The sequence below is a fragment of the Salmo salar genome, chromosome 22 (assembly GCF_965601325.2).
Source record: "Salmo salar chromosome 22, fSalSal1, whole genome shotgun sequence".
NCBI classification, from domain to species: Eukaryota; Metazoa; Chordata; class Actinopteri; order Salmoniformes; family Salmonidae; genus Salmo; species Salmo salar.
The window spans coordinates 27,222,501-27,242,753 of NC_138312.1; the positions used below are offsets into that span (position 1 = coordinate 27,222,501).

The 20,253-nt window shown below is 45.4% G+C and overlaps 1 protein-coding gene across 7 annotated transcripts in view; it reads left to right on the plus strand.

Moving 5' to 3' along the window:
• The window catches only part of foxp4 (forkhead box P4), a 177,467-nt gene that overhangs the window by 149,386 nt on the left and 7,828 nt on the right, over positions 1-20,253 (plus strand). For all 7 annotated transcript variants that reach the window (XM_014166826.3, XM_014166823.3, XM_082967447.1 and 4 more), the window contains 2 exons: positions 15,538-15,659; positions 19,662-19,728. In XM_014166826.3, the coding sequence (XP_014022301.1) occupies positions 15,538-15,659; positions 19,662-19,728 (189 nt within the window). The remainder of the gene's footprint in view (positions 1-15,537; positions 15,660-19,661; positions 19,729-20,253) is intronic.

Consider the following 20,253-nt stretch of genomic DNA (forward strand, 5'->3'; position numbering starts at 1 on the left):
TGTCATGGCCCGAGCCTCGCGCTAATAGCCTTGAATTGGGAAGGGAGGGAGAGAGGGACTAAGGGAGGGAGGGAGGGAGATGCCAGCCAGGAATATCTTTGCCACCTCATTTCACTTTTATGAAATTGTACAATTAATGTATTCTCCCGCTTCCTCTCCACATAGGACCGGCCCTTTAAATATCTACCTTTATATATTAATATATGTATGGCGTGTCCAGAGGTTTGGCCTGTATTAAATATAGAGGAAGATGTATGTTCATTAATGGGCCTGGTTATTTCATGAGGAGAGCTAGTGTCAGCCATGGGAAGTCATTGATCAGAGAGAGTGAGAGAGAGAGGGATGGGAGAGAGGGATGGGAGAGAGAGGATGGGAGAGAGGGATGGGAGAGAGGGATGGGAGAGAGAGGATGGGAGAGAGGGATGGGAGAGAGAGGATGGGAGGGAGGGATGGGAGAGAGAGAGGATGGGAGAGAGAGATGGGAGAGAGGATGGGAGAGAGGGATGGGAGAGAGGGATGGGAGAGAGGGATGGGAGAGAGAGGATGGGAGAGAGAGGATGGGAGAGAGAGGATGGGAGAGAGGGATGGGAGAGAGAGGATGGGAGAGAGAGGATGAGAGAGAGGATGAGAGAGAGGATGGGAGAGAGGATGGGAGAGAGAGAGGGATGGGAGAGAGGGAGAGGGAGAGGTGAACTGCAGACTGTTCGGTCAGAGAGCGTTAAACAGTGATTTAATTTCTCCAAGGTTCTGAATATGGTTGAGAACTGCTTTTTATGGGTAGAGAGCAGGGTCACATTCAGTGGAATATATTACAGCAAAAATATCATTTAAGAGTCTGTCTTGAACTTTTGGTGCCAACGTGGTACCTTTAAGAATTCTAATATCACATTGAGGTCAATATTTGAAGGGCTGTACGCTGAAAGGTAAGAACTACAAGTGTGCTGTGTGGGCACAGTGACACACACACGCCACCTCTCTAACACCCCTACCAACCTCTCTTTACCCCCACGCCTCTCCAATGCTAACACAAGCCTTACCCATACCTCTCTTTTCCACCTGTCTTCCTTCTCCCCTTTCCCACATTTACCCTTACCCTTCTCTACACCTCTCCTCGCCCCAACCTCTGCAGGATGTGTTGTGTTTATGTGTGTGTCTGCTGGGTGTGTGTGTGTGGCGTGTGCTGTGACCTGCTGTAAATGACTGCTAATGTTTTAACTGTGCGAATTAGGCTTTCATCACGGAGACAAATGCAAATAGCAGAGAATAGCAGAGGAGCAGAGGATGGTGGGGTGGCAGGCTGAGATTGGGGTCATACTCATTTACAAAACTGAGCATCACGGCTTGAAAGAGAGGGGGGGTGAGGAGAAGAGGGGCGGGGGTGGGGGTGGTCTGGGGCTGATTATGGTTTGTGTAATTATGTGTGTGTGTGTGTGTGTGTGTGTGTGTGTGTGTGTGTGTGTGTGTGTGTGTGTGTGTGTGTGTGTGTGTGTGTGTGTGTGTGTGTGTGTGTGTGTGTGTGTGTGTGTGTGTGTGTGTGTGTGTGTGTGTGTGTGTAATTATGGTGAGGAGTGATGCGCGCTCTGCCTGTCCCTCACGGATTAAAAAAGCGTGTCAGAGAAAATATGCAGGATTTAATTATAGACAAATTAAAATTGGTAATGAAATTGGGCATGAACAAACTACAAACAGCAGATGAAAAGGGAGGACGGTCCCTAGGGGACTGAGCTGCAGATAGCGGTGTGTGTATGTATGTGTGTATGTAGATTGTGGCTGATTAAAGACGTTTTAAAATAAAACTAGGGGAGGGGATGCACCTCCTTGTCTTATTTCTATGCCACAGACAGAATAGTGTGTTTAGTGTGTCTCTACCATGCTCCTGTGTTTAGTGTGTCTCTACCATGTTCCTGTGTTTAGTGTGTCTCTACCATGCTCCTGTGTTTAGTGTGTCTCTACCATGTTCCTGTGTTTAGTGTGTCTCTACCATGCTCCTGTGTTTAGTGTGTCTCTACCATGTTCCTGTGTTTAGTGTGTCTCTACCATGCTCCTGTGTTTAGTGTGTCTCTACCATGTTCCTGTGTTTAGTGTGTCTCTACCATGCTCCTGTGTTTAGTGTGTCTCTACCATGCTCCTGTGTTTAGTGTGTCTCTACCATGTTCCTGTGTTTAGTGTGTGTCTCTACCATGCTCCTGTGTTTAGTGTGTCTCTACCATGCTCCTGTGTTTAGTGTGTCTTTACCATGTTCCTGTGTTTAGTGTGTCTTTACCATGTTCCTGTGTTTAGTGTGTCTCTACCATGCTCCTGTGTTTAGTGTGTCTCTACCATGTTCCTGTGTTTAGTGTGTCTCTACCATGCTCCTGTGTTTAGTGTGTCTTTACCATGTTCCTGTGTTTAGTGTGTCTTTACCATGTTCCTGTGTTTAGTGTGTCTCTACCGTGTTCCTGTGTTTAGTGTGTCTTTACCATGTTCCTGTGTTTAGTGTGTGTGTCTACCATGCTCCTGTGTTTAGTGTCTCTACCATGTTCCTGTGTTTAGTGTGTCTTTACCATGTTCCTGTGTTTAGTGTGTCTCTACCATGTTCCTGTGTTTAGTGTGTCTTTACCATGTTCCTGTGTTTAGTGTGTGTCTCTACCATGCTCCTGTGTTTAGTGTGTCTCTACCATGTTCCTGTGTTTAGTGTGTCTCTACCATGTTCCTGTGTTTAGTGTGTGTCTCTACCATGCTCCTGTGTTTAGTGTGTCTCTACCATGCTCCTGTGTTTAGTGTGTCTTTACCATGTTCCTGTGTTTAGTGTGTCTTTACCATGTTCCTGTGTTTAGTGTGTCTCTACCGTGTTCCTGTGTTTAGTGTGTCTTTACCATGTTCCTGTGTTTAGTGTGTGTGTCTACCATGCTCCTGTGTTTAGTGTGTCTCTACCATGCTCCTGTGTTTAGTGTCTCTACCATGTTCCTGTGTTTAGTGTGTCTCTACCATGCTCCTGTGTTTAGTGTGACTCTACCATGTTCCTGTGTTTAGTGTGTCTTTACCATGTTCCTGTGTTTAGTGTGTCTCTACCATGCTCCTGTGTTTAGTGTGTCTCTACCATGCTCCTGTGTTTAGTGTGTCTTTACCATGTTCCTGTGTTTAGTGTGTCTCTACCATGTTCCTGTGTTTAGTGTGTCTTTACCATGTTCCTGTGTTTAGTGTGTGTCTCTACCATGCTCCTGTGTTTAGTGTGTCTCTACCATGTTCCTGTGTTTAGTGTGTCTCTACCATGCTCCTGTGTTTAGTGTGTCTTTACCATGTTCCTGTGTTTAGTGTGTCTCTACCGTGTTCCTGTGTTTAGTGTGTCTTTACCATGTTCCTGTGTTTAGTGTGTCTCTACCATGCTCCTGTGTTTAGTGTGTCTCTACCATGCTCCTGTGTTTAGTGTGTCTCTACCATGCTCCTGTGTTTAGTGTGTCTCTACCATGTTCCTGTGTTTAGTGTGTCTCTACCATGCTCCTGTGTTTAGTGTGTCTCTACCATGCTCCTGTGTTTAGTGTGTCTCTACCATGCTCCTGTGTTTAGTGTGTCTCTACCATGCTCCTGTGTTTAGTGTGTCTCTACCATGCTCCTGTGTTTAGTGTGTCTCTACCGTGCTCCTGTGTTTAGTGTGTCTCTACCATGTTCCTGTGTTTAGTGTGTCTTTACCATGTTCCTGTGTTTAGTGTGTCTTTACCATGTTCCTGTGTTTAGTGTGTCTCTACCATGCTCCTGTGTTTAGTGTGTCTCTACCATGCTCCTGTGTTTAGTGTGTCTCTACCATGCTCCTGTGTTTAGTGTGTCTCTACCATGTTCCTGTGTTTAGTGTGTCTCTACCATGCTCCTGTGTTTAGTGTGTCTCTACCATGCTCCTGTGTTTAGTGTGTCTCTACCATGCTCCTGTGTTTAGTGTGTGTCTTTACCATGCTCCTGTGTTTAGTGTGTGTCTACCATGCTCCTGTGTTTAGTGTGTCTTTACCATGCTCCTGTGTTTAGTTGTCTCTACCATGCTGCTGTGTTTAGTGTGTCTCTACCATGTTCCTGTGTTTAGTGTGTCTCTACCATGCTCCTGTGTTTAGTGTGTCTCTACCATGCTCCTGTGTTTAGTGTGTCTTTACCATGCTCCTGTGTTTAGTGTGTGTCTTTACCATGCTCCTGTGTTTAGTGTGTGTCTTTACCATGCTCCTGTGTTTAGTGTGTCTCTACCATGCTCCTGTGTTTAGTGTGTCTCTACCATGTTCCTGTGTTTAGTGTGTCTCTACCATGTTCCTGTGTTTAGTGTGTCTCTACCATGCTCCTGTGTTTAGTGTGTCTCTACCATGCTCCTGTGTTTAGTGTGTCTCTACCGTGCTCCTGTGTTTAGTGTGTCTCTACCATGCTCCTGTGTTTAGTGTGTCTCTACCGTGCTCCTGTCTTTAGTGTGTCTCTACCATGTTCCTGTGTTTAGTGTGTGTCTTTACCATGCTCCTGTGTTTAGTGTGTCTCTACCATGCTCCTGTGTTTAGTGTGTGTCTCTACCATGCTCCTGTGTTTAGTGTGTGTCTTTACCATGCTCCTGTGTTTAGTGTGTCTCTACCATGCTCCTGTGTTTAGTGTGTCTCTACCATGCTCCTGTGTTTAGTGTGTGTCTACCATGCTCCTGTGTTTAGTGTGTCTTTACCATGCTCCTGTGTTTAGTGTGTCTCTACCATGCTCCTGTGTTTAGTGTGTCTCTACCATGCTCCTGTGTTTAGTGTGTCTCTACCATGCTCGTGTGTTTAGTGTGTCTCTACCGTGCTCCTGTGTTTAGTGTGTCTCTACCATGCTCCAGTGTTTAGTGTGTCTCTACCATGCTACTGTGTTTAGTGTGTCTCTACCATGCTCCTGTGTTTAGTGTGTCTCTACCATGCTCCTGTGTTTAGTGTGTGTCTACCATGCTCCTGTGTTTAGTGTGTGTCTTTACCATGCTCCTGTGTTTAGTGTGTCTTTACCATGCTCCTGTGTTTAGTGTGTCTCTACCATGCTCCTGTGTTAAGTGTCTCTACATGTTCCTGTGTTTAGTGTGTCTCTACCATGCTCCTGTGTTTAGTGTGTCTCTACCGTGCTCCTGTGTTTAGTGTGTCTCTACCGTGCTCCTGTGTTTAGTGTGTCTCTACCATGCTCCTGTGTTTAGTGTGTCTCTACCGTGCTCCTGTGTTTAGTGTGTCTCTACCATGCTCCTGTGTTTAGTGTGTCTCTACCATGTCCTGTGTTTAGTGTGTCTCTACCATGCTCTTGTGTTTAGTGTGTCTCTACCATGCTCCTGTGTTTAGTGTGTCTCTACCATGCTCCTGTGTTTAGTGTGTCTCTACCATGCTCCTGTGTTTAGTGTGTCTCTACCGTGCTCCTGTGTTTAGTGTGTCTCTACCGTGCTCCTGTGTTTAGTGTGTCTCTACCATGCTCCTGTGTTTAGTGTGTCTCTACCGTGCTCCTGTGTTTAGTGTGTCTTTACCATGCTCCTGTGTTTAGTGTGACTCTACCATGTTCCTGTGTTTAGTGTGTCTCTACCATGCTCCTGTGTTTAGTGTGTCTCTACCATGTTCCTGTGTTTAGTGTGTCTCTACCATGCTCCTGTGTTTAGTGTGTCTCTACCGTGCTCCTGTGTTTAGTGTGTCTCTACCATGCTCCTGTGTTTAGTGTGTCTCTACCATGCTCCTGTGTTTAGTGTGTCTCTACCATGCTCCTGTGTTTAGTGTGTCTTTACCATGCTCCTGTGTTTAGTGTGACTCTACCATGTTCCTGTGTTTAGTGTGTCTCTACCATGCTCCTGTGTTTAGTGTGTCTCTACCATGTTCCTGTGTTTAGTGTGTCTCTACTATGCTCCTGTGTTTAGTGTGTCTCTACCATGCTCCTGTGTTTAGTGTGTGTGTGTCTACCATGCTCCTGTGTTTAGTTTGTCTCTACCATGCTCCTGTGTTTAGTGTGTCTCTACCATGCTCCTGTGTTTAGTGTGTCTCTACCATGTTCCTGTGTTTAGTGTGTCTCTACCATGCTCCTGTGTTTAGTGTGTCTCTACCATGCTCCTGTGTTTAGTGTGTCTCTACCGTGCTCCTGTGTTTAGTGTGTCTCTACCGTGCTCCTGTGTTTAGTGTGTCTCTACCGTGCTCCTGTGTTTAGTGTGTCTCTACCATGCTCCTGTGTTTAGTGTGTCTCTACCATGCTCCTGTGTTTAGTGTGTCTCTACCATGTCCTGTGTTTAGTGTGTCTCTACCATGCTTTTGTGTTTTGTGTGTCTCTACCATGCTCCTGTGTTTAGTGTGTCTCTACCGTGCTCCTGTGTTTAGTGTGTCTCTACCGTGCTCCTGTGTTTAGTGTGTCTCTACCATGCTCCTGTGTTTAGTGTGTCTCTACCGTGCTCCTGTGTTTAGTGTTTCTCTACCGTGCTCCTGTGTTTAGTGTGTCTTTACCATGCTCCTGTGTTTAGTGTGACTCTACCATGTTCCTGTGTTTAGTGTGTCTCTACCATGCTCCTGTGTTTAGTGTGTCTCTGCCATGTTCCTGTGTTTAGTGTGTCTCTACCATGCTCCTGTGTTTAGTGTGTCTCTACCGTGCTCCTGTGTTTAGTGTGTCTCTACCATGCTCCTGTGTTTAGTGTGTGTGTGTCTACCATGCTCCTGTGTTTAGTTTGTCTCTACCATGCTCCTGTGTTTAGTGTGTCTCTACCATGCTCCTGTGTTTAGTGTGTCTCTACCATGCTCCTGTGTTTAGTGTGTCTCTACCGTGCTCCTGTGTTTAGTGTGTCTCTACCGTGCTCCTGTGTTTAGTGTGTCTCTACCATGCTCCTGTGTTTAGTGTGTCTCTACCGTGCTCCTGTGTTTAGTGTGTCTCTACCGTGCTCCTGTGTTTAGTGTGTCTTTACCATGCTCCTGTGTTTAGTGTGACTCTACCATGTTCCTGTGTTTAGTGTGTCTCTACCATGCTCCTGTGTTTAGTGTGTCTCTGCCATGTTCCTGTGTTTAGTGTGTCTCTACCATGCTCCTGTGTTTAGTGTGTCTCTACCGTGCTCCTGTGTTTAGTTTGTCTCTACCATGCTCCTGTGTTTAGTGTGTGTGTGTCTACCATGCTCCTGTGTTTAGTTTGTCTCTACCATGCTCCTGTGTTTAGTGTGTCTCTACCATGCTCCTGTGTTTAGTGTGTCTCTACCATGCTCCTGTGTTTAGTGTGTCTCTACCGTGCTCCTGTGTTTAGTGTGTCTCTACCATGCTCCTGTGTTTAGTGTGTCTCTACCATGTTCCTGTGTTTAGTGTGTCTCTACCATGCTCCTGTGTTTAGTGTGTCTCTACCATGCTCCTGTGTTTAGTGTGTCTCTACCATGTTCCTGTGTTTAGTGTGTCTCTACCATGCTCCTGTGTTTAGTGTGTCTCTACCATGCTCCTGTGTTTAGTGTGTCTCTACCGTGCTCCTGTGTTTAGTGTGTCTCTACCATGCTCCTGTGTTTAGTGTGTCTCTACCATGTTCCTGTGTTTAGTGTGTCTCTACCGTGCTCCTGTGTTTAGTGTGTCTCTACCATGCTCCTGTGTTTAGTGTGTCTCTACCATGCTCCTGTGTTTAGTGTGTCTCTACCATGTTCCTGTGTTTAGTGTGTCTCTACCGTGCTCCTGTGTTTAGTGTGTCTCTACCATGCTCCTGTGTTTAGTGTGTGTGTGTCTACCATGCTCCTGTGTTTAGTGTGTCTCTACCATGCTCCTGTGTTTAATGTGTCTCTACCATGCTCCTGTGTTTAGTGTGTGTGTGTCTCTACCATGCTCCTGTGTTTAGTGTGTCTCTACCATGCTCCTGTGTTTAGTGTGTCTCTACCATGCTCCTGTGTTTAGTGTGTCTCTACCATGCTCCTGTGTTTAGTGTGTGTGTGTCTCTACCATGCTCCTGTGTTTAGTGTGTCTCTACCATGCTCCTGTGTTTAGTGTGTCTCTACCATGCTCCTGTGTTTAGTGGGTGTGTCTCTACCATGCTGCTGTGTTTAGTGTGTCTCTACCATGTTCCTGTGTTTAGTGTGTCTCTACCATGCTCCTGTGTTTAGTGTGTCTCTACCATGCTCCTGTGTTTAGTCTGTGTGTCTCTACCATGCTTCTGTGTTTAGTGTGTCTCTACCATGCACCTGTGTTTAGTGTGTCTCTACCATGCACCTGTGTTTAGTGTGTCTCTACCATGCTCCTGTGTTTAGTGTGTCTCTACCATGCTCCTGTGTTTAGTGTGTCTCTACCGTGCTCCTGTGTTTAGTGTCTCTACCGTGCTCCTGTGTTTAGTGTCTCTACCATGCTCCTGTGTTTAGTGTGTCTCTACCATGCTCCTGTGTTTAGTGTGTCTCTACCATGCTCCTGTGTTTAGTGTGTCTCTACCATGCTCCTGTGTATCTCTACCATGCTCCTGTGTTTAGTGTGTCTCTACCATGCTCCTGTGTTTAGTGTGTCTCTACCATGCTCCTGTGTTTAGTGTGTCTCTACCATGTTCCTGTGTTTAGTGTGTCTCTACCATGCTCCTGTGTTTAGTGTGTCTCTACCATGTTCCTGTGTTTAGTGTGTCTCTACCATGCTCATGGGTTTAGTGTGTCTCTACCATGCTCCTGTGCTTAGTGTGTCTCTACCATGCTCCTGTGTTTAGTGTGTCTCTACCATGCTCCTGTGTTTAGTGTGTCTCTACCATGCTCCTGTGTTTAGTGTGTCTCTACCATGCTCCTGTGTTTAGTGTGTCTCTACCATGTTCCTGTGTTTAGTGTGTCTCTAACATGTTCCTGTGTTTAGTGTGTCTCTACCATGTTCCTGTGTTTAGTGTGTCTCTACCATGCTCCTGTGTTTAGTGTGTCTCTACCATGCTCCTGTGTTTAGTGTGTGTGTGTCTACCATGCTCCTGTGTTTAGTGTGTCTCTACCATGCTCCTGTGTTTAATGTGTCTCTACCATGCTCCTGTGTTTTGTGTGTGTGTGTCTCTACCATGCTCCTGTGTTTAGTGTGTCTCTACCATGCTCCTGTGTTTAGTGTGTGTGTGTCTCTACCATGCTCCTGTGTTTAGTGTGTGTGTGTCTCTACCATGCTCCTGTGTTTAGTGTGTCTCTACCATGCTCCTGTGTTTAGTGGGTGTGTCTCCACCATGTACCTGTGTTTAGTGTGTCTCTACCATGCTCCTGTGTTTAGTGTGTCTCTATCATGCTCCTGTGTTTAGTGTGTCTCTACCGTGCTCCTGTGTTTAGTGTGTCTCTACCATGCTCCTGTGTTTAGTCTGTGTGTCTCTACCATGCTTCTCTGTTTAGTCTGTGTGTCTCTACCATGCTTCTGTGTTTAGTGTGTCTCTACCATGCTCCTGTGTTTAGTGTGTCTCTACCATGCTCCTGTGTTTAGTGTGTCTCTACCATGCTCCTGTGTTTAGTGTGTCTCTACCGTGCTCCTGTGTTTAGTGTCTCTACCGTGCTCCTGTGTTTAGTGTCTCTACCATGCTCCTGTGTTTAGTGTGTCTCTACCATGCTCCTGTGTTTAGTGTGTCTCTACCATGCTCCTGTGTTTAGTGTGTCTCTACCATGCTCCTGTGTATCTCTACCATGCTCCTGTGTTTAGTGTGTCTCTACCATGCTCCTGTGTTTAGTGTGTCTCTACCATGCTCCTGTGTTTAGTGTGTCTCTACCATGTTCCTGTGTTTAGTGTGTCTCTACCATGCTCCTGTGTTTAGTGTGTCTCTACCATGTTCCTGTGTTTAGTGTGTCTCTACCATGCTCCTGGGTTTAGTGTGTCTCTACCATGCTCCTGTGCTTAGTGTGTCTCTACCATGCTCCTGTGTTTAGTGTCTCTACCATGCTCCTGTGTTTAGTGTGTCTCTACCATGTTCCTGTGTTTAGTGTGTCTCTACCATGTTCCTGTGTTTAGTGTGTCTCTACCATGTTCCTGTGTTTAGTGTGTCTCTCTACCATGCTCCTGTGTTTAGTGTGTCTCTACCATGCTCCTGTGTTTAGTGTGTCTCTACCATGTTCCTGTGTTTAGTGTCTCTACCATGTTCCTGTGTTTAGTGTGTCTCTACCATGCTCCTGTGTTTAGTGGTCTCTACCATGTTCCTGTGTTTAGTGTGTCTCTACCATGCTCCTGTGTTTAGTGTGTCTCTACCATGCTCCTGTGTTTAGTGTGTCTCTACCATGCTCCTGTGTTTAGTGTGTCTCTACCATGTTCCTGTGTTTAGTGTGTCTCTACCATGCTCCTGTGTTTAGTGTGTCTCTACCATGCTCCTGTGTTTAGTGTGTCTCTACCATGCTCCTGTGTTTAGTGTGTCTCTACCATGCTCCTGTGTTTAGTGTGTCTCTACCATGCTCCTGTGTTTAGTGTGTCTCTACCATGCTCCTGTGTTTAGTGTGTCTCTACCATGCTCCTGTGTTTAGTCTGTGTGTCTCTACCATGCTCCTGTGTTTAGTGTGTCTCTACCATGCTCCTGTGTTTAGTGTGTCTCTACCATGCTCCTGTGTTTAGTCTGTGTGTCTCTACCATGCTCCTGTGTTTAGTGTGTCTCTACCATGCTCCTGTGTTTAGTGTGTGTCTACCATGCTCCTGTGTTTAGTGTGTCTCTACCATGCTCCTGTGTTTAGTGTGTCTCTACCATGCTCCTGTGTTTAGTGTGTCTCTACCATGCTCCTGTGTTTAGTGTGTGTGTGTCTACCATGCTCCTGTGTTTAGTGTGTCTCTACCATGCTCCTGTGTTTAGTGTGTCTCTACCATGTTCCTGTGTTTAGTGTGTCTCTACCATGTTCCTGTGTTTAGTGTGTGTGTGTCTTCCATGCTCCTGTGTTTAGTGTGTCTCTACCATGTTCCTGTGTCTAGTGTGTCTCTACCATGTTCCTGTGTTTAGTGTGTATCTACCATGTTCCTGTGTTTAGTATGTGTGTATCTACCATGTTCCTGTGTTTAGTATGTGTGTGTCTACCATGCTCCTGTGTTTAGTGTGTCTCTACCATGCTCCTGTGTTTAGTGTGTCTCTACCATGCTCCTGTGTTTAGTGTGTCTCTACCATGCTCCTGTGTTTAGTGTGTCTCTACCATGCTCCTGTGTTTAGTGTGTCTCTACCATGCTCCTGTGTTTAGTGTGTCTCTACCATGCTCCTGTGTTTAGTGTGTCTCTACCATGTTCCTGTGTTTAGTGTGTCTCTAACATGTTCCTGTGTTTAGTGTGTCTCTACCATGTTCCTGTGTTTAGTGTGTCTCTACCATGCTCCTGTGTTTAGTGTGTCTCTACCATGCTCCTGTGTTTAGTGTGTGTGTGTCTACCATGCTCCTGTGTTTAGTGTGTCTCTACCATGCTCCTGTGTTTAATGTGTCTCTACCATGCTCCTGTGTTTAGTGTGTGTGTGTCTCTACCATGCTCCTGTGTTTAGTGTGTCTCTACCATGCTCCTGTGTTTAGTGTGTGTGTGTCTCTACCATGCTCCTGTGTTTAGTGTGTGTGTGTCTCTACCATGCTCCTGTGTTTAGTGTGTCTCTACCATGCTCCTGTGTTTAGTGGGTGTGTCTCCACCATGTACCTGTGTTTAGTGTGTCTCTACCATGCTCCTGTGTTTAGTGTGTCTCTATCATGCTCCTGTGTTTAGTGTGTCTCTACCGTGCTCCTGTGTTTAGTGTGTCTCTACCATGCTCCTGTGTTTAGTCTGTGTGTCTCTACCATGCTTCTCTGTTTAGTCTGTGTGTCTCTACCATGCTTCTGTGTTTAGTGTGTCTCTACCATGCTCCTGTGTTTAGTGTGTCTCTACCATGCTCCTGTGTTTAGTGTGTCTCTACCATGCTCCTGTGTTTAGTGTGTCTCTACCGTGCTCCTGTGTTTAGTGTCTCTACCGTGCTCCTGTGTTTAGTGTCTCTACCATGCTCCTGTGTTTAGTGTGTCTCTACCATGCTCCTGTGTTTAGTGTGTCTCTACCATGCTCCTGTGTTTAGTGTGTCTCTACCATGCTCCTGTGTATCTCTACCATGCTCCTGTGTTTAGTGTGTCTCTACCATGCTCCTGTGTTTAGTGTGTCTCTACCATGCTCCTGTGTTTAGTGTGTCTCTACCATGTTCCTGTGTTTAGTGTGTCTCTACCATGCTCCTGTGTTTAGTGTGTCTCTACCATGTTCCTGTGTTTAGTGTGTCTCTACCATGCTCCTGGGTTTAGTGTGTCTCTACCATGCTCCTGTGCTTAGTGTGTCTCTACCATGCTCCTGTGTTTAGTGTCTCTACCATGCTGCTGTGTTTAGTGTGTCTCTACCATGCTCCTGTGTTTAGTGTGTCTCTACCATGTTCCTGTGTTTAGTGTGTCTTTACCATGTTCCTGTGTTTAGTGTGTCTCTACCATGTTCCTGTGTTTAGTGTGTCTCTCTACCATGCTCCTGTGTTTAGTGTGTCTCTACCATGCTCCTGTGTTTAGTGTGTCTCTACCATGTTCCTGTGTTTAGTGTCTCTACCATGTTCCTGTGTTTAGTGTGTCTCTACCATGCTCCTGTGTTTAGTGTCTCTACCATGTTCCTGTGTTTAGTGTGTCTCTACCATGCTCCTGTGTTTAGTGTGTCTCTACCATGCTCCTGTGTTTAGTGTGTCTCTACCATGCTCCTGTGTTTAGTGTGTCTCTACCATGTTCCTGTGTTTAGTGTATCTCTACCATGCTCCTGTGTTTAGTGTGTCTCTACCATGTTCCTGTGTTTAGTGTGTCTCTACCATGCTCCTGTGTTTAGTGTGTCTCTACCATGCTCCTGTGTTTAGTGTGTCTCTACCATGCTCCTGTGTTTAGTGTGTCTCTACCATGCTCCTGTGTTTAGTGTGTCTCTACCATGCTCCTGTGTTTAGTCTGTGTGTCTCTACCATGCTCCTGTGTTTAGTGTGTCTCTACCATGCTCCTGTGTTTAGTGTGTCTCTACCATGCTCCTGTGTTTAGTCTGTGTGTCTCTACCATGCTCCTGTGTTTAGTGTGTCTCTACCATGCTTCTGTGTTTAGTGTGTGTCTACCATGCTCCTGTGTTTAGTGTGTCTCTACCATGCTCCTGTGTTTAGTGTGTCTCTACCATGCTCCTGTGTTTAGTGTGTCTCTACCATGCTCCTGTGTTTAGTGTGTGTGTGTCTACCATGCTCCTGTGTTTAGTGTGTCTCTACCATGCTCCTGTGTTTAGTGTGTGTGTGTCTACCATGCTCCTGTGTTTAGTGTGTCTCTACCATGTTCCTGTGTTTAGTGTGTGTGTGTCTTCCATGCTCCTGTGTTTAGTGTGTCTCTACCATGTTCCTGTGTCTAGTGTGTCTCTACCATGTTCCTGTGTTTAGTGTGTATCTACCATGTTCCTGTGTTTAGTATGTGTGTATCTACCATGTTCCTGTGTTTAGTATGTGTGTGTCTACCATGCTCCTGTGTTTAGTGTGTCTCTACCATGCTCCTGTGTTTAGTGTGTCTCTACCATGCTCCTGTGTTTAGTGTGTCTCTACCATGCTCCTGTGTTTAGTGTGTCTCTACCATGCTCCTGTGTTTAGTGTGTCTCTACCATGCTCCTGTGTTTAGTGTGTGTGTGTCTACCATGCTCCTGTGTTTAGTTTGTCTCTACCATGCTCCTGTGTTTAGTGTGTCTCTACCATGTTCCTGTGTTTAGTGTGTGTGTGTCTACCATGCTCCTGTGTTTAGTGTGTCTCTACCATGCTCCTGTGTTTAGTGTGTCTCTACCATGTTCCTGTGTTTAGTGTGTGTGTGTCTACCATGCTCCTGTGTTTAGTGTGTCTCTACCATGTTCCTGTGTTTAGTGTGTGTGTGTCTACCATTCTCCTGTGTTTAGTGTGTGTGTGTCTACCATGCTCCTGTGTTTAGTGTGTGTCACTCTACCATGCTCCTGTGTTTAGTGTGTGTGTGTCTACCATTCTCCTGTGTTTAGTGTGTGTGTCTCTACCATGCTCCTGTGTTTAGTGTGTCTCTACCATGCTCCTGTGTTTAGTGTGTCTCTACCATGCTCCTGTGTTTAGTGTGTCTCTACCATGCTCCTGTGTTTAGTGTGTCTCTACCATGCTCCTGTGTTTAGTGTGTCTCTACCATGCTCCTGTGTTTAGTGTGTCTCTACCGTGCTCCTGTGTTTAGTGTGACTCTACCATGTTCCTGTGTTTAGTGTGTCTCTACCATGCTCCTGTGTTTAGTGTGTCTCTACCATGCTCCTGTGTTTAGTGTCTCTACCATGTTCCTGTGTTTAGTGTGTCTCTACCATGCTCCTGTGTTTAGTGTGTCTCTACCATGCTCCTGTGTTTAGTGTGTCTCTACCATGCTCCTGTGTTTAGTGTGTCTCTACCATGCTCCTGTGTTTAGTGTGTCTCTACCATGCTCCTGTGTTTAGTGTGTCTCTACCATGCTCCTGTGTTTAGTGTGTCTCTACCATGCTCCTGTGTTTAGTGTGTCTCTACCATGCTCCTGTGTTTAGTGTGTCTCTACCATGCTCCTGTGTTTAGTGTGTCTCTACCATGCTCCTGTGTTTAGTGTGTCTCTACCATGCTCCTGTGTTTAGTGTGTGTCTACCATGCTCCTGTGTTTAGTGTGTCTCTACCATGTTCCTGTGTTTAGTGTGTCTCTACCATGCTCCTGTGTTTAGTGTGTCTCTACCATGCTCCTGTGTTTAGTGTCTCTACCATGTTCCTGTGTTTAGTGTGTCTCTACCATGCTCCTGTGTTTAGTGTGTCTCTACCATGCTCCTGTGTTTAGTGTGTCTCTACCATGCTCCTGTGTTTAGTGTGTGTCTACCATGCTCCTGTGTTTAGTGTGTCTCTACCATGCTCCTGTGTTTAGTGTGTCTCTACCATGCTCCTGTGTTTAGTGTGTCTCTACCATGCTCCTGTGTTTAGTGTGTCTCTACCATGTTCCTGTGTTTAGTGTGTCTCTACCATGCTCCTGTGTTTTTAGTGTGTCTCTACCATGTTCCTGTGTTTAGTGTGTCTCTACCATGCTCCTGTGTTTAGTGTGTTTCTACCATGCTCCTGTGTTTAGTGTGTCTCTACCATGCTCCTGTGTTTAGTGTGTCTCTACCGTGCTCCTGTGTTTAGTGTGTCTCTACCATGTTCCTGTGTTTAGTGTGTCTCTACCATGCTCCTGTGTTTAGTGTGTCTCTACCATGCTCCTGTGTTTAGTGTGTCTCTACCATGCTCCTGTGTTTAGTGTGTCTCTACCATGCTCCTGTGTTTAGTGTGTCTCTACCATGCTCCTGTGTTTAGTGTGTCTCTACCATGTTCCTGTGTTTAGTGTGTCTCTACCATGCTCCTGTGTTTAGTGTGTCTCTACCGTGTTCCTGTGTTTAGTGTGTCTCTACCATGCTCCTGTGTTTAGTGTGTCTCTACCATGCTCCTGTGTTTAGTGTGTCTCTACCATGTTCCTGTGCAGGAGCCATTAGTTGACTTCTTTGTCTGAACATGTTTTTGTCATATTTGATTCTGTTCACAACTGTAAATAACTGTTACTAGGTTCTCTTTTCAGGCAGGCTCTCTACATGCTTATGAAAGCAAATTATCTCCTTCTTTCTCCCTCTGTGTCTCTATCTCCCTCTCTCCGTCTCTTTCTTTCCCTCCATTCAGAATGCTGTGCGCCACAACCTGAGTCTGCATAAGTGTTTTGTGAGGGTGGAGAACGTGAAGGGGGCTGTGTGGACAGTGGATGAGGTGGAATACCAAAAGAGAAGACCACCAAAGATGACCGGGTACAAACTCATCACACACACACATTTATCTCCCACATGAATCTGCCTGCCCACCCTGGCTCTGATGATAAGTGTGTATGGGTGATGTGTGTGTGTGTGGTTGTAGGTGTTGGCATGTATAATTGTGTCATTATTACTAGTGATGCACTGATATTACATTTTTGGCCAATACCGATATCTGATATTTTCCTTGCCAAAAAAACCCCCGATACCAATAACCGATATTTAACATTTTAGAGGCCTTTTAAGAATTCTAGTACAGTTAAATAGTTAACACACACACATGGACGGATCGGTCTAAGGCACTGCATCTCAGTGCAAGAGGCGTAACTACAGTCCCTGGTTCGAATCCAGGCTGTATCACATCCGGCCGTGATTGGGAGTCCCATAGGGTGGCACACAATTGGCCCAGCTTCGTCCGGGTTTGGCTGGTGTAGGCCGTTATTGTAAATAAGAATTTGTTCTTAACTGACTTGCCTAGTTAAATAAAGGTCACATATACACCCACACCACACTGACCAAAAAGTAATTTTTTTGGCATTTACGTATGTCCCCATTACCAGTAAAACATAATCAAAACCTGTTTCTTTCACTTACTAGCTGTGCTGTTTCGTTGTTCAGTCGTTTCATTCTCAACCAGGATTTCTATGGAATGCCGTTTGGGTCTTTGCGTGTCAAAAAATATACTACTTAACACAATTTGACGTGTCAAATAAGCTTGTTGACCAATCAGGACCTGAATATGACAGCACGTCACATAATAATTTAACGGGTTCATACATTTTTTACGTAGTTATTACACATTGATTACACTATCACTCGTATTTCATATGTCACAATGGTTCATTGATACGTATGCTATGATGCTGGTGAAGTTGTCTTGCGCACCTACAGTGCTGGTCATAAAAAAAACTAGCTAGCTCATGGATGCAAACAATGTTCTTCCCCAAAAATATAGCAAGACGACATAATCTGTTTCAGTAGCTATAGTTAGCTAGCTAAATATATAGCTAGGTGTCATCATCTAAATAACCCTAATTTATAAGACAGTTCTTAATTGATTAATGGTGGTTGAACCCATAGCCAAAATAAGGATTAGCAGCAATTGTGGACTTTGCGGTTAGCCTTCAAAATAAAAGTATGACATAATTCTACTATTTGTATTCATTTGCATTACTGTCAATGACATACTTTTATTTTGAAGGAAAACCGCAAATTCCACTATTGTGCCTAATCATTACCGTGGCTAGCTTAACTGTCACGACTTCTGCCAAAGTCGATGCCCCTCCTTGTTCGGGTGGTGCTCGGCGGTCGACGTCACCGGTCTTCTAGCCATCACTGATCCATTTTTCATTTTCCATTGGTTTTGTCTTGTCTTCCTACACACCTGGTTTCAATCCCATTAATTACACGCTGTGTATTTAACTCTCTGTTTCCCCTCATGTCCTTGTCGGAGATTGTTAGTGGTTATTGTGTTTGTGTATTTGTATAGGTGTGCGACGGGTATGTTTACCCATGTTTATGTACGTTGGTTTTGTGGAGTTTGTTTTATAAAGATTAAACGACTCCAGTTACACCAAGTTGGTTTCTCCTGCGCCTGACTTCCCTGCCACCTACACACACCTATACCTACAATGACATTAACACATAACCTGGTGTGGTTGAGCCTCACTAGCCAGATGAAGCTAGCTGGCTGCTTATAACGTTAGCTTTGGGCAACAGGGTTGAGTAGCTGGCTAGCTATTTATATTCATGAACTGAAGTTCAATTTCAATAGGCAAACAACAAGTGGCAACCTAGCTAATACTTACTCACAGGATTCTTAAATCATTGCTAAGAATAATGGAAATGACTGCCGTTTCTACTGGTCATTGTTTTCGGGCTAGTTGTATTGGTGCTTGCTAGGTACCAAGCTAAACCTAGCTACCCCAGAAGATGCGGTCGAACAAATGATGCTTTATTACCAACGCGGTATTGTAAACACGTCATTCGTGGCCGGTGTTTGCTTGTTTGCAGAATTTTTTGTACAGCTTTGACAGTGCTACTGTGACTTTTTTGACACGCAAATAGCCAAACGGTGTTCCATAGTATGTATGTCGTGAAACTAATAGCAGTCATGTCAGGATGAGCCTGCAGGAAGGGTACCACATGAGGGAGGAGGATGTCTTCCCTGTAATGCACAGCGTTGAGATTGCCTACAATGACAACAAGCTCAGTCCGATGATGCTGTGACACACCGCCCCAGACCATGATGGACCCTCCACCTCCAAATCAATCAGAGTACAGGCCAGAGTACAGGCCTCGGGGGAAACGCTCATTCCTTCGACGATAAACGCAAATCCGATCATCACCCCTGGTGAGACAAAACCGCGACTCGTCAGTGAAGAGCACTTTTTGCCAGTCCTGTCTGGTTCAGCGACGGTGGGTTTGTGCCCATAAGTGACGTTGTTGCCGGTGATGTCTGGTGAGGACCTGCCTTACAACAGGCCTACAAGCCCTCAGTCCAGCCTCTCTCAGCCTATTGCGGACAGTTTGAGCACTGATGGAGGGATTGTGCGTTCCTGGTGTAACTCGGGCAGTTGTTGTTGCCATCCTGTACCTGTCCCGCAGGTGTGATGTTCGGATGTACCGATCCTGTGCAGGTGTTGTTACACGTGGTCTGCCACTGCGAGGATGATCAGCTCTCTGACCTGTCTCCCTGTAGCGCTGTCTCACAGTATGGACATTGCAATTTATTGCCCTGGCCACATCTGCAGTCCTTATGCAGCATGCCGAAGGCACGTTCAGGCAGATGAGCGGGAACCCTGGGCATCTTTCTTTTGGTGTTTTTCAGAGTCAGTAGAAAGGCCTCTTTAGTGTCCTAAGTTTTCATAACTGTGACCTTAATTGCCTACCGTCTGTAAGCTGTTAGTGTCTTAACGACCGTTCCACAGGTGCATGTTCATTAATTGTTTATGGTTCATTGAACAAGCATGGGAAGGAGTGTTTGAACCCTTTACAATGAAGATCTGTGAAGTTATTTGGATTTTTACAAATTATCTTTGAAAGACAGGGTCCTGAAAAGGGACGTTTCTTTTTTTGCTGAGTTTAGGTTTGCACGTCAGCTTTGACAGCGGTTTTGCACATCGGGGCGTTAAACTAGACATTCCGATATGTTCACCCCTAATTATTACCAAGCGGTTAACTCAGGAGTCAAATATAAAGGCCTGGTCTGTCAGTGTGTGTGTTTCATATCTAAATGTGTGCATGTGTGTGTTTCATATCTAAATGTGTGCATGTGTGTGTTTCATATCTAAATGTGTGCATGTGTGTGTTTCATATCTAAATGTGTGCGTGTGTGTGTTTCATATCTAAATGTGTGCATGTGTGTGTTTCATATCTAAATGTGTGCGTGTGTGTGTTTCCCATTCTACGTATTTGTCGACACCATTACCGTGCTGCTGTCTATGATGCAGGGTGGAGAGAGGTTTGTTAGTGTGAAGCGTGTGTAAACAAATCTTCACACACACAGAACACAGAGGCTTTTTAGCATGTGTAAAAAGATTTTCTTTCCAACTGCCAGAGAAATCAGGCCATATTACACAATCAAACACACACACACACACACACACACTGAAATACACACACACACATGCCTGCACTGCAGATATCAGAGACTGGGAACCGCTATTTGTGTGGGTGTTAACAGCATCTGTTTACAGTATGTGTGTATGCTCGTGTGTGTAGCGGGTGCATTTCTTACATTTGTAAGTTGTTTTTGGCTGCAGCTGCTCCTTTACACACATGCACTCAATATGTGGGCAGCAGGTAGCCTAGCGATTAGAGTGTTGGGCCAGTAACTGAAAGGTCGCTGGTTCAAATACCTTAGCCAACAAGGTGAAAAACCTTTCGGTTACTGGCCCGACACTCTTAACCTTTCACTGAATCTATCCAGTATACGTGAGCTGTGTTTAATTCTAATCTCCACCTATTTCTTTCTCCCCCCTCTCTTTCTGTCTCTAGGAGTCCTACTCTGGTGAAGAACATGATTTCAGGCCTGGGCTTCGGTTCCCTAAACGCCAGCTACCAGGTTAGTGTATACACCTACACACACACTAGTTAGGAAGTTAGGCTAGTTTGTGGCACGTGTGCGGAAGCCAGTCACGATCAAGGGCACCAATATCAATTTCCTCGCACACGTCCAGAAACACTCCTCCCCACATGCACACACACACCTCCCAACACACAGACGTGCAGTGGTTCTTCCTTTAAAAGTTGCGGCATACTGCAGCACAGCTGGTTCTTCCTTTAAAAGTTGCGGCATACTGCAGCACAGCTGGCGGGCTGCCGCACAATTCTGTGGCACGTTATTTAAGTGTCAGCCATTGTTGCCAGAATGACGCAATTTACCACAATCTACCACAAACGGTCGCGACATAAGCTCCAAACTTTTAAAGGAAGAACCACTGTACACATACACATTTTAGCAGACACTCTTATCCAGAGCGACTTACAGTAGTGAATACATTTCATACCTTTTTTTTTTTTTCCCGTACTGGTCCCCCGTGGGAATCAAACCCACAACCCTGGTGTTACAAACACCATGCTCTACAAA